Source organism: Aythya ferina (assembly GCF_964211825.1).
Source record: "Aythya ferina genome assembly, chromosome: Z".
In the NCBI taxonomy this organism is placed as follows: Eukaryota; Metazoa; Chordata; class Aves; order Anseriformes; family Anatidae; genus Aythya; species Aythya ferina.
This window is the reverse complement of record NC_140299.1, coordinates 3,026,385-3,039,378: the sequence shown is the minus strand read 5'-3', so window position 1 is coordinate 3,039,378 and position 12,994 is coordinate 3,026,385. Positions and strand designations below refer to the sequence as shown.

Here is a 12,994-nt window from a genome sequence, read left to right as displayed (position 1 = left end):
TTTTATGTCTGAACTGTTCTTTGTTTACACCACAAATAAAGTTGTTTCTGACATATTTCAGGCAACCCCTAATGACAAACTTCCCCAAAAAAGCTCTCAAAGAAAACCATACTCCCCCATCCGTGTGAACTCAGTATGGTCTCTGTAATCCATATGCAAGTTTTTTTTTTGTGTTACTGTAAGCTACCATACTTCTAGAGCTAACTTTTTTTCCTGGCATCAGAAATAAATGCAGCCACTTTGTAACACCGTATGTCTTGCCAGCATTATCAGGCAGTGGGTTAGAAGGAACGCTAGACAAGGTTATTCAGACTACTGTCTACATCCCACAAAACAGACAGCTTACCTTTCCAATTTCAGAAGCCCAGGAAATGGAAATCTGGTTTGGCACTGCTGATGACAACCTAACTAGAGATGTTATATTCAAGGGACGCCCAGGTCGCTTCTGTTCAATTCCATTTTTTGGTGGTGGAGCATATCCCTGTGGGAAGAAGAGACAAAAAGCATTACCACTGTAAACTGCTTAAACAACTTACTAGTTTAAAACTGATCTGTGAGAAACAAGTGAGCCTAGAGGTTCTCTAAGCTGGAGACTGAAATCAACGCTCATTTTGAGGAATATCAGTCTTGGATAGTCCAATACCATAACTCAACCATAGTATTAAAGCATTTTTGATTTTAAAGAGATTTTGCAGAAGTGCTGAAAAGTAGAAGAGAACACAGTTTTGGTCCAGGTAAGTTTACTGGAGCAGTAAAAAGCAGTGCTGAGACTTTCAAAAAACAAGAAGTTGTTACTGCTCCCCACACCCCAACAAAAGCAATCAGAACCTCAGAAGGACACAACCTCAGCAATCAAAAGACAGCAAGTCACAAACTGTTAATTCAGTCTTTTGTGTCCAAAGAATGCCTCACTGATTTTATTTAAAAAAATGCAAATTCTTGTCCCAAGAGCCCTACAACCCCTTGGTGTCTGCTTTGCCTTGCGTTAACTACACCTAGCTTCACAAGCAACAGGTTGTCACCTGCACACTCCAGTGAGAACCCTGAAGATGAGCTGCTCATGGAATACCAGGTGTATTTAAGAGCTAAGAGGCCTTGTTATTGTTAGCAGAAAAACACACCTACTAGGTACTAAGAAATTCTTAAAAGCTGTGCAAATAATCTGGACCAGCTTCTTTCTGTAGTTTTATGACATACAATGCTTGCAGACTGAATCAGAAGCCACCCAGTTCCCTTTTGCCTCTAGACAAGCACACTTCAAGCAGAGGGTGCTTGTGCTATGTGAAGCACGTGGCCCAACTGCAGCTTATTCATCTCATCCTGCAACCGTCACTGTGAAAGCAGCCAGCCTGTAACAGGAACCCAGAATCTGTTTGGAGCTCGAGCAGACATCCTGCAGTCCACTCATCTCAAGATCTCATCTTGCATCAGAAGGATGGCAACAAAATACTGGAGCCTGCATCTTGCGCAGAAGTGACTGCCAGATTTCATCCCATTCAAGACACTGTTGTTCTACACTAGAAACTCTCCAGAAACAATACACTGAAAAAAATTACATGTTATTTAATGCAGAGTTAACATGCACAGTCATAGCCTAATGTTTCAAAATAGAGTTACTGTGAAAGACGACTGCTGAAAATAAAAAGTAGAAGTAACAGCAACAATTGCTGGTGTGTGCTACTTCATCAGAAACTCCCACGGAGTGCACAGCATGTGTTCTGTGTTCACCTAATGATATGGGAAAGCAATCTGAAAAGCTCCTTTGCTAGTAAACACACAACTTCCAGCCTTTGGTAGAAACCCAAGCAGAACCCTCTCTAGAGGGTTATTGCAGAAGCACAGCACAGCCAATGCACCCAGGCCACCTCTCCCAACAGTGAATCAGACAGCCCAGCACGAAGCAGACTGTCTGGCCATTTTTAACTCATTTCAAGGATTAGGAATGATAACCTTGATGTTTCATTAAATTCTTAGCTCCAATAAGGAGTTTTAGGGATATCTTCACATTGTATCTAGTTGGTATTTCTGAAGTTCCCAGCCACTTTCCTTTTTTGAAGTATTTTTTCTTCATAGCTGGTATGTAGGCAATACCAGCAGGAAGCCTGCTGTATCTTTTGTCTTGCCACATACGTCATCTCAGGCAACTCAGAACTGAAGGCCTCTTCTGCTTACTGGAAGAGCATACCATAGAATAACCACTGCCCTTAATCCAGGGCAGGCTCTGCAGTTGTCGTGTCATTTCCCAGGTTTCCAGAGCAGTTCTGCCACTAGTCCCTACTCCTCCCTGGAAAGCCCACCCATGGCTGTGCTTCACTACTGCCCTTTATTAATTTTGCACAGGGCTACTGCCTGCAGCGACAGAACAGGGACCCAGGTCTGCCAGGCCAGAGCGGAGGACAGCAATTGCCAAAGAAATCTTCCAAAACTGGTTCTCGCCCTAAGCGAGTGACAGTAGCTATGAAGAGTCTTCCCATGTGTGCTTTATCACAGTATATGGAGGCAGCAGATGTGTGAAAAAAACAAAGAAAGCAAGCAAAGAATGCAACTATTTGTGTTTTTCTTGACATCTCCTATTTTTCCCTTTTTGGAAGGCTGACTCTGCTTCTCTACGCTTCATTTCAGTCAAGCTTTTCATGTTTTCTCCCACAAAGCAAAGACCTTCAGGGGTCAGATTCAATCTTGTACTCCTAAAACACATTAAGAACTTCTGTTCCTAGCCTTCTGGGACTTAGAGAGAACACTCTGCATGCCTATCACAACCAGCTCAGTAATACCGCTCAGTTAGGCTGCCAATTCCAGCAGCTAGCATGTGCCAGTGATTTGTGTCTAAGACTTCCATACTTCTTCCAAGAACCACAATGGACAAAAAAGGTGGACTCTGCTGTAACCAAGAAGTATAAAGAGAAAGTCTGATTGCTCTTCCATGTGGTCATTCCCAGCCTGCCTTGACAGATTTCATTTTTGTCCTTTGAAAGAGGCATGCAGCGGTCTACAGAGATTCCCTGGGATGAAAAGCAAGTTATTTCTTTGGACTTTTGAGTTTTGTCTTGCCTACACTCGCATGAGAAGGCAACATGAAAATCACCTGCTGTAGGACATTATGTATAAAATTGTTGTTACTTGCCAAGACACCAGCATGTAATGCTCCACAATTATTCTTTTCAAGTCAAAACACTGAGAAGTAGACAGAGGCAGCTGCAGGAACACAAGAAAACACTGCAGTAGCATGAGCTGGCATAACCTAAAGCAGTATTGGCACACTGGCAGCACTTCTTTGAAGCTTCTGATAAGAAGTGCAGCCAAGGAGATAACCTAGAATAATTCAGACATCCGCAGAGGCATGAACTGTTATACAAGGGAAAGGCAGAATGGTACTCATTTAAGAATTGTACAAGTTGACAACAGAGCCTGCATCACGGATTAATTACTTAACACTACTGAAGTAGACAACTGTTGTCTCTGAGGTAGAAAAGTTGCCGAGACAAGAGTCATTTATTTACTTTCTCACTTAAAGTTCCTGCTGAATAGAATAACGAGCCACCTTACAGCATGCAAGAAGAACCTACCGGATTTAAATCTGAAGCAAAGTGAAAGTCCAAGATCAGATGATTTTTGCTATGACTGTGACATGTTACACATAAAATGGATAGCATAGCACAGTATAACAGGTATAAGGTATATTAACAAGACTGAGAACCATGTCATTGATATCAGCAGAAAAACAGACCCAGTTCTTTTGGGTTGCTTGAAGAAAGGAAGACATCTTCAGAAGAAAGGAAAACCTCCAAGTTTATCACAGAGAACAGCTTGTGTCTGCAGGAAGTATTGACCAGGAAATGTCTCAAAGAAACACTTTTATATGCTGAAGACAGAAAAGTGGTGCAATCGTTAAAAAAGCTAGGGAGAGTCATTTAGGTGGATCAGAGGCAAGAAAGTAGTCATGATCACATGTGAATGGGAAGAAGCATAAAGGAAGAATAGAACACAAACGTATCTGACATGCCAAGAAGGCAGCAAACATTCTGAGATAACATTTCACACCTTTATTCCCATCATCCATTTTACGTACACTGCTGAAAAAACTCTACATTTTCCATCTTCCAGAAGTGTTTCAGAATGAATTGGGTAAGAGTTTTTGTAGAGAAATACCTGTTCCAGATATTTGTTCACAAATAGAGTGCTTTCTACCTTTTCATATGTATTTAAGCCTCAAGGTGGCTCTGCCCACCCTGTCATTTTTATAGTAGAAACCAAAGTGCCTGACTGATAACACTGTTCTATTCCAGCATTAGCAACTGCTAGGAGCCCTACAACATGCCTGTTCTTCATCCCTGTGGTGAACACTGCTCTAGCCAGAGAGGTGCAGAACAGTATACAAATACATCCACAAGATGATTCCTCACAAGTAGCAACTCACACCAGTACACAATGTGAGGGCTAACCAGTGAGGGCTACTGCCAATCAAGTCAAACTCAATTTTAAGACCTAGAACGAAGATTCCGCATGTTCTTGTTCTGTTACCTGCACAGATGAGGCTTCTTACAACTGGCTAAAATGTAATTAAGCCACGCAATGGCTGTATGATCATTTATAGCAGTAATGGCTATCTCACATAGGCACACAATTTGTGTATTTGTTAACGTTAATATCTGGAGAAATTTGAGTGCTTGATAATAGCAAAGTGCTTGATTGTTTTAGCAAGCTAGCATTACAGAAAAACAAACACCTGAAATCAAAGAAACCACACATACACGCAAACACAAGCTTACCGGCAATGGAAACAGCTTCCCATTTACTTTAATGCACAAACTATTAGGGTAATTATCTTCTTGAGGACAGCTTGTCTCTGCCAGGCATAACCTATACCCCAAAAAACAGAAAGCATAATTTTCAAGTGTCACTACATTCATATGTCTCCACAAACATCAAGACATAAATCCTTAATTGGTTTAATAACATAAGAGAATATCCTGAAAAAAGTACCTTAGCTGAACTTGGACTGTGTAATCTCTCCTGCCTCCTGGCAAGAAGTCCCTGTGACAGAGAGAAAGGAAAACCAAAGCACCTCTTTAGACAGCAGGTCTCATAATCCAGTCACACACTGAAATAACTGGTACGCCTATTCCATCACTAAGTGTTGCTCTTATTTTATTAAGTTATAAACAAGTCTTATGAGTGACACCTCTGTTTAGGTACTGCACATTAAGCAGGACTTTAGGATTGCAATCTTCTCTCAACAGCTTACAGTAACAAAGAATGGTGCTGCCAGAGAGGGGGGGGGGAACAGGTTTTTTGCTATCCAAAAAAACTGTTCACATCACAGGTCCTGTAAGAACATGAATCCTGGGACAAAAGATAAAAGCAGTCTTCCATTCCTGCAGTCAGGAAATATGCAGGGGATGAAAGCCCACCACCTCTCCAAATAGTAACAATTACTGTTTCAAGTAATTGTGAACTCCTCAGTGGCATAAGATTTAACCAAATACACAAATTTTTTATGCTAGTTCTGGAAGAAACCATAACAGATTAATTCAGCGTAACTATTTGAGGATTATCATCCCCCATCTGCAAGCTTATGGGATGCACCAAAAATCAAAAAGAGAATCCCCTTGTCCTGAACTTTTGTAAAAGCGGTTACCTATGCTATGCCAAACGCTTCTTACCTGGAAATACAGATTTCTCTGACCTGCTGAGGTGTTAAAGCAAAGATAAAAAACTTCTCTTGGAACCTCTGTATACTGCTCTGTACTAGAAAAAAAGAGACAAGAGGAGGTTTAACCATGGTGATTAAAATCATTGATTAGAACAGGACCTGCAATTGAGTTTTTTTCCTGAAACAAGGCACAAGTCACTTAAGTACACAATCAAATTGTTGTTGAACTGCAAGCCACTGTCAACAGGAAAGCAACAGAACAAGTCATTCATTCAGCTATATTCAGATGGCTAATATCTCATTACTTTTCAGTATTAAAACAGCTTGGCGAACTGTGCTATAATCCTCAGGGGAAGAAAGATACAAACACATCAAAATATAACACTGGATACCTGGAGAAAGTACCACCAGAGAGGTGTTTACATCTATTTTAAGGTACTATAATAGGAAAATGTACACCAGAAGCTATTAATGGACAGCTAGAAAATTACTCAGTGAAGAAACAGCTAAAGGTAGCTAAGTTGTTGGGGAGGAAGGTAGGGAGCAACTCTTAATGCTGAAGAAGCCAGCTGGACAGTGTGTCTGGGAATAGTCAGCACTGAACTTTGGGAAGGGGGTGTGTGGCAAAATAAAGATAACTTTTGTATCAGAATCCTACTTGTCTCTCAGTGATGGCAGGCAACAGTATTCTTTTATTAAGGATTCATAATACATACATTGTCCTTTTCTATATCCTTTTGACTTGAAGAGTTAGAAATCTTGACCTGACATAAAGGTAGACTGGACTTCTCCAACAGTTTAAAGTATCCAGCAAGGAGAACGAACCTAAAAATATCACCATTAAGCCAAACTAATGAATTAGGTTGACGTGTACCCTAAAACATTCAGAGAAGAAAAATCTGCCTGGAAAACATTCAGAAAGGAAAAGCCCAGGTGGAAGAAACACACACAAGTTCCTCGAGCAATTCAAATACAGTATCATGCACTCATGTGCACACATTAGACAGCATTTTATATTTCAAATACATAATTTCAATATTTGGGCACATTTTAAATGGAAATTGTTATTGTACCAAGTGTGGATTCAAGCTAAACCCCCACATCCACACCTGCTCTTACATCCTCATATACACATCCCTTTCAGAGAGCTGCAGTAAAGCAGACTACTCCAAGCACTGACCTATGTGCCCCACTTGATTTCTGAATTCTTAAACACACATTTGTTCCATGTCCCAACCACTCACATCTACTAACTTGGACTATGATCTACCCATATCAATCTGAAAATATTTATTAAGAAAGGGTTTCCTTCAAATTTGCTCACAAACCCAAGTTAAAGTCACTAATTCATTATTTGCACAGCAAGCCATTCCTCACTTCTCGTTTACACACACCTTCTCACACAGAGCTGCAGCTCCAGCTGCTGCCATTTTCAGGTACTGTGTTCTGGGAAGAGTTTTAAGGCCAGCAGGTACTCAATTACATTCCTCCTGTCTCCCTCTCCCCCCATCCAAACATTTCAGGACCAGGTAGGTAAACCTACTTCTATGAGAGCTGGGCAACATGCAACAGAGAGCCTACAGTTTTCAAGGGAAAAGAAATTTCATGCAACTTTATAACACACTAACATCCTGATGAAGCATTCATGTTAAGAAGCAAGCATTTCCAAAGCAGAAGATAGCTGCTACAGATGGTTTTCCAGCATGTTACTGCCACCTCCAGGTATCATTGAACAAACAGTATCAAAACTCAGGTATCAAAAAACAAGCAGTAACTGCATGGCAGAAATACAATGCAGAAAACACACCACATTAGACAGGAGATGGCAACCACATGGCTAGCAACAAACCTGGTTCATTGTGAGCCAACAGTTGTGCTGTAATACAGAATGATTAAGGAATATAATTAAGATATTGAGCTACTGTGTAGAGTGAACACAAGGAGGAGGAGGCCAGGATGAGCTGTGGAGCCAGCCAATACCAAAGCACACATTAATAACAAGCCCATCCATGCATTAGGACAATGACAGGGAGAGGGACCCAAAACAGGGAGAGGAACCTTCTCCCTAACAGGGTGCTGTGACACTCAAGCACAAGTGACAACAGGCAGTGTAAGGAACATTTGCCAGTAATGCTTGCTGCTCGAGATAGTGGAGGGTGACCAGCATATGCATCACTTAGGTACAAGTCACAACCTAAGACACTTATCACTTACGAAACTGAGGAGTTTAGCAGGATGCAAACAGCTTGCAAAATGCTAGGAGTGTTGCTCAGCAGTATTACTAAATTATTACAGAATACCCTATAAGGTAAAACAAATTGAATTTCAAGCCTATTTCCAAATACATATGCTCAAGAATGAGGCACTTGAATAAGCTAACTCAGCCTTCAGGTTGTTTGCAAGACAAAGACCTGCTCTGCATTTTAACCTGCAGTATGGCAACAACCAGCAGACTGAGAAACCACCACTAACCAAGTACAAAATTCAGCATTTGTTGCCCAAAGTATGCACCACAGTGCAAGATGCCAAAACCTGCAGAACTGTTGCAATGAGATAAATACAAGCTAACAAGCCAGTGAACTTGCTCTCCTTACACTGTGGGCATTTAACTACTGACCCTGAAATCTTTTCCCTGCTGGCCCTGACAGAGGTGTTCCTCCCTTGTATAAAACAGATACTTCAGGTCTAAATCATTCAGCCAGAAGTAACTGAATATTGAAAAGAGGGTCATGATTATCTTTAAATCTAGGGTACTGGCAGAATAGAATACTTTATTATTACTAAAGTGGAGCTTGGCACTTTGGGGAGCAAGAGGTGGAGAAAGGGCAGGGCTAGCACTAAGGAGGGAAGGGAATTTCCACTTTTCCCCAGCTGAAAAAAAAAATTAAGCCTAGACTTTGTACTGTCATAAGCAATATCTATCCTCCAAATTAAACAACCTGCAGTATTATCAAACACTTACCTAGACTTGTAGGTTTTATGAGCACATCTAGCACGTCGTAAAAAGGCAGGCTTTTCAGTTGAACATCAGGATGAACAGGTGGAATCGGAGGGGATGGCTGCTGCATCTCAAAGTGAGCCTTAGTGTCTTGGAGGAGCACGGAGCTGACAGGGGAGGAAGGAGATTGAGGCGTGACTGAAGTAGAAGGGAGCGGGTGAATCCCAGCAACAGCCAGGTCAGGCTCCACAGGAGAGGAACTACTGTCCAAATTGAAAACGGCAGGTTTTATAGCTGATAAGTCTGAGAGTCCTTCAATCGTCCTTGGGTACCGACGCCTATAGAGTTCTCGGATTTTTATCTGAACTGCTGGGCTGCAGCCGCTCTTCAGTAAGTGCAGTGCCCTCATCAGGAGGTCATGTTTCCGTCCACTTTTATTACGTCCAGCAAAGCCCAACAACACTTGTAGTTCAGAAACACGAAAACTTGATACCATATTCTGGAAAGAAAAGTTAAGAGAAGCATAAGTGAACTGACCATACAGCAAGTCATCCATTCCAAAGGGTACGGTGAAGATCTGAACTTCCATCATTCCAGTTCCTCCGCAGTCACCTTAGATATTTCTACTCATACCCCTACCCAGAACAAGAGTACAGTTAGCTTAAAGCAAAGAAGTAACATGTCCAGGAAAGTTTGGTTTGGTTGCACTATTGATTTTAAAGATTCTAATTGTTTCTACAGCAAAAATTATTTCCAACAGCAAAAAAAATGCAATGCTATCTGAATTCCACAGGAAGCCAGAAGCATTGTCTGATACAAAACGTCTCACTTCATGAAAGCAAAAAGCAAATGAATCAGTGTTATCATCTGTTCTCTAGCACATTTTAAGAAATAAAATAAGCAAGCATTTTAAGTTCTGCATGGCTTATTCTGAAACGTCCTTGATTTCAGGCAGCACATTAAATGCATGGCTGATCAGAGTCAGGCACATCAGGTTTCACCCTTGAAAGAATGGTACAGCAAGACAGAAACTGCTTTAAAGTTACACCATTTCACACTAACTCGCTGTTTAAACAATGTAACTGATTCTACCAGACTGTGACAGAAAGCTTCCTGTCCTGTCAAACCATGCTCTGGTACCATCTCCAAGACCACTTCAAAGGAAATGATGCTATTTACTTGGTTATCCGAGTTCATTGTGGAAGACTGAGGATCAAACCATGAGGTTTATACACAGAAAGATTCTTATTAAAACACGAGATACTACCCAATAGAAAGTGATTGTCTCCCTTGATCAGAACAACTCAGTACACTGGCATAGGTGGACACCTGGCACTTGGAGCTCTCTATTTAGAGAGGTGTAAAATAATCCAGATTCTCCTAGGCAGTTATCTTCCTATTTGGGTGGGACACTCCCACTGTAACAAGAAGGTTAAGTTTTAAAGAACAGACATCTGACTTTAATCTGCATTGCACCAACTCCAGATTCAGGGATTGACAGACAAAGGACCCAATGGAAGGCATGAAGTAGTAGAACCTGCAAGCATAACATGGATTTTTAAAAGCTGCGTTGACGACTCTTAACTAGTAGTCTAGTATAAAATATGTAAAGCTTTGGGCATTGGTTTCAGGAGGGATACAACTCTCAAAATGCAGTGCTTTGGGTTTATTTTCCCTCAGCTCTGCAGTGCTGATGTAGTACATGGATGTAGTCTAACACAGATCCCATCTTAAACTGCAGATTCAACACGGCTGTGTTGCAGCCGCTGTCAGTCCCGAAGGAGGCAGAAACTCCCTGCTCTCTCCTGAGCACCAAGGGGATCACTTCTCCAGGGAGACAGATCAGGGAACTGAGCCAGATGAACACTCAGCTTGAGCCACTACAGGCAAACAGGTGCAAGCAACCAGGACCTGCCTTTTAAAAGGTCACATCAATTCACACATTCTAAAACAACATCTAAAGTACCCTGGCATTATTCCCACCAGGTACACTATTTCCTCATTTTTGAGGAGACATATCTTATTTCACATAGTGCACTTCAATGTTTCCAGGCAGCCAGTTTGGGTACAGCAATGCTGCTATCAGGAGGAGAGATGAGCAATCTTCAGGCTGGTATTCCCCACAAAACCCCATCTAAAAACGCAGCACAGATAAAGCTGCTGGTGAAAGCAGTGTCACACGAGGTGTTGAGTCGCTCACCCGAACTCTTGAAGAAGCCAACAGCAGATATCTTAATTTCATCCCAGCAACTTCTCTAAACAGAGAAACAATACAGGAGGAGGAGAAGGAGGCAAAAGTAATGTGAAGCTTGCAAGCTGCTCAAGGCTGTTTCCACCTGCCCTTCCCTTGCTATTCGTCCTTAGTCTTACAAGCAAGAAAGATGAAAAAAAATAATAAGTTTTTTGGTACTTTTATAAATAATTTGAAGGACTGGGACAGCTTTGTAGTAAAGCCACATAAGAGAAAGTGTGGCAATTGTCAAAGATAACACTGATACCAAAGAATTTACTGAGAGCTTCATATTGTCTGCTTCCATAAATAGTGGTACAAGCTTCACAGCCACGCCAATGCCTTTAATTCAGATGGAGACAGTAAGCATGATGCTGGATATCATAATCAGAATGCAAATGAACGAAATAACCCTTTACATGGAGATTAAGGAAACAGCATGTCTAGCAAAATACTTTCTGTTACCCTGACTGCTGCCTTCTGTGCATTCCTGCAAGTTAATCAAGGTGAAATGTGCAGTCAATCATGCCTTGAAATGGCCAGCATTTTATGTGGGAATTCAACAAACAAGCATCTTGTAACAAGGTGGATTTCATTTTAGAAGACACAGCCTGTCTTCAGTACCACAGTCAGCAAGATTTTAAATTGACACCTCGATTAAAGTGCTTGGGAGTACAGAAATACGTGGTTTTGTCCATCAACACAAAAATCTTGCATGAGCTTTGGAAAGAAGAATCTTGCAAAAGTGAGTTTTACTGGAAATAATTAAATGATGTCTTTTGCAAGATTTCCCCCTGTAAAACTGATGCTACTTTCCCTCTAAGGCAATAGCAACCGTGAGCATAAAGACAGAGCTAGTCTCATCCATGTAGTTTAGCTTATTATTCCATTTATAGACATATCAAAGTGGGTGCTTTTTATAATCAACAAGGTTTTATGGAGACGTAACATATGCTTAGGAGCATTTATAATCATAGTGCAAGACAGATAATCTATTTCCAACAAACCTTACCAAATTATTTTCTTTTGGGGTTCCAGCAATCTTGCAGAAGACTGCAGCCTAGTTATTAACATGCTTTTCACATCACTGAATTAAGATGAGACATTCAAGTTGTGTCATGTAAATGCCATCAATTTTCTCTTAAGAGAAATTCTTTACAGCTGCACAGCCCAATAAAAAGCTTTTTCTAACACAGAAGACCAAAGCCATTTTATTTTTACTGTCTCTCCATGAACACGAAGAGTAGTTTGACAGAACTTTAAGAAATTTAAAAAAATCAGACTGGGTAATTCTAGCAATTTTATGCTCCGGAAACATTCCCCCTCCCTCCCACCCCCAAGATTCATACTTGAAGGTCAGATGTTTCATGGGTTTCTGTTTCTTATTTTCAAATTTTAGCAACCATGATTCATGGGCAGAAACATTGTTCTGAAGCATTAAGCTGTAGGTGTATGTGGAATGGCATTTGTTTCAGAGGGATCATGATTTTAAGGAGTCCAGGAAATGCTGACACACCACTGAAATTAATGGCAGGCAAGCTTCAGAGCAAAGTAAAGGATGAAAACCATCTCTAGAACAAGGTCTGATCTCCAAGCTCGCCTGGCCAAAGCTACCAATGATTTAATAGTCAGTGTACTCATATGAATGAACATAACATTCTTGAAAAATGTTTACAGTAACCACTGGTAACTAGCTTCTAGGTCAACTGTAGCTGCTCAGGCAGCAAACCCTACATTTGAACCCAGAGAAGCAACACAAGCTTACTCAGAAGTTCTTGTCGGTCCCTGATGAAGAAGTCTGCTTCAGCCCCACTGCCTTCTGCACAGGTCTGGAAGCTACAAAGGGAAGGAAGGCACCAAGCACCAATCCTCACAAGGTCCCACTCCTTATGTTAAGCCCTTTTTGACCACTCATTACAGCAAAGAAGCACATCTGTAACATCATTTACAATAAGTTTGCATGTGTGTTTATTTAGAGTGGGCTAGAAATTAGTAACACTGGTAAGAAAAGCAACTCATTTCTTCAGATGAAGATCTCTGTGATGACTCTAGATAAAGATATAAACTTAGTCAGGAAGCTGATTTAGCTATAGATGAAAAACTGGAATTCCAAAGAATGAAGACACCCCCAGTTAAATTTGTATCAGCAAGCAGCATATTTCTTCAGATCTGG

General features: G+C 41.0%; 1 protein-coding gene across 9 annotated transcripts in view; it reads right to left on the bottom strand.

Annotated features, from left to right (window-relative positions):
- Nucleotides 1-12,994, bottom strand: part of PIAS2 (protein inhibitor of activated STAT 2) — a 32,725-nt gene that overhangs the window by 13,157 nt on the left and 6,574 nt on the right. For all 9 annotated transcript variants that reach the window (XR_014687197.1, XR_014687198.1, XR_014687199.1 and 6 more), the window contains exons 2-6: nucleotides 8,616-9,090; nucleotides 5,664-5,748; nucleotides 4,984-5,034; nucleotides 4,770-4,860; nucleotides 347-481 (exon numbers count right to left, since the gene is read on the bottom strand). Coding sequence is in view for 4 of the 9 variants with exons in the window: in XM_084504076.1 (XP_084360202.1) it covers nucleotides 347-481; nucleotides 4,770-4,860; nucleotides 4,984-5,034; nucleotides 5,664-5,748; nucleotides 8,616-9,090 (837 nt within the window). In the remaining 5 variants the exon portion in view is untranslated. The remainder of the gene's footprint in view (nucleotides 1-346; nucleotides 482-4,769; nucleotides 4,861-4,983; nucleotides 5,035-5,663; nucleotides 5,749-8,615; nucleotides 9,091-12,994) is intronic.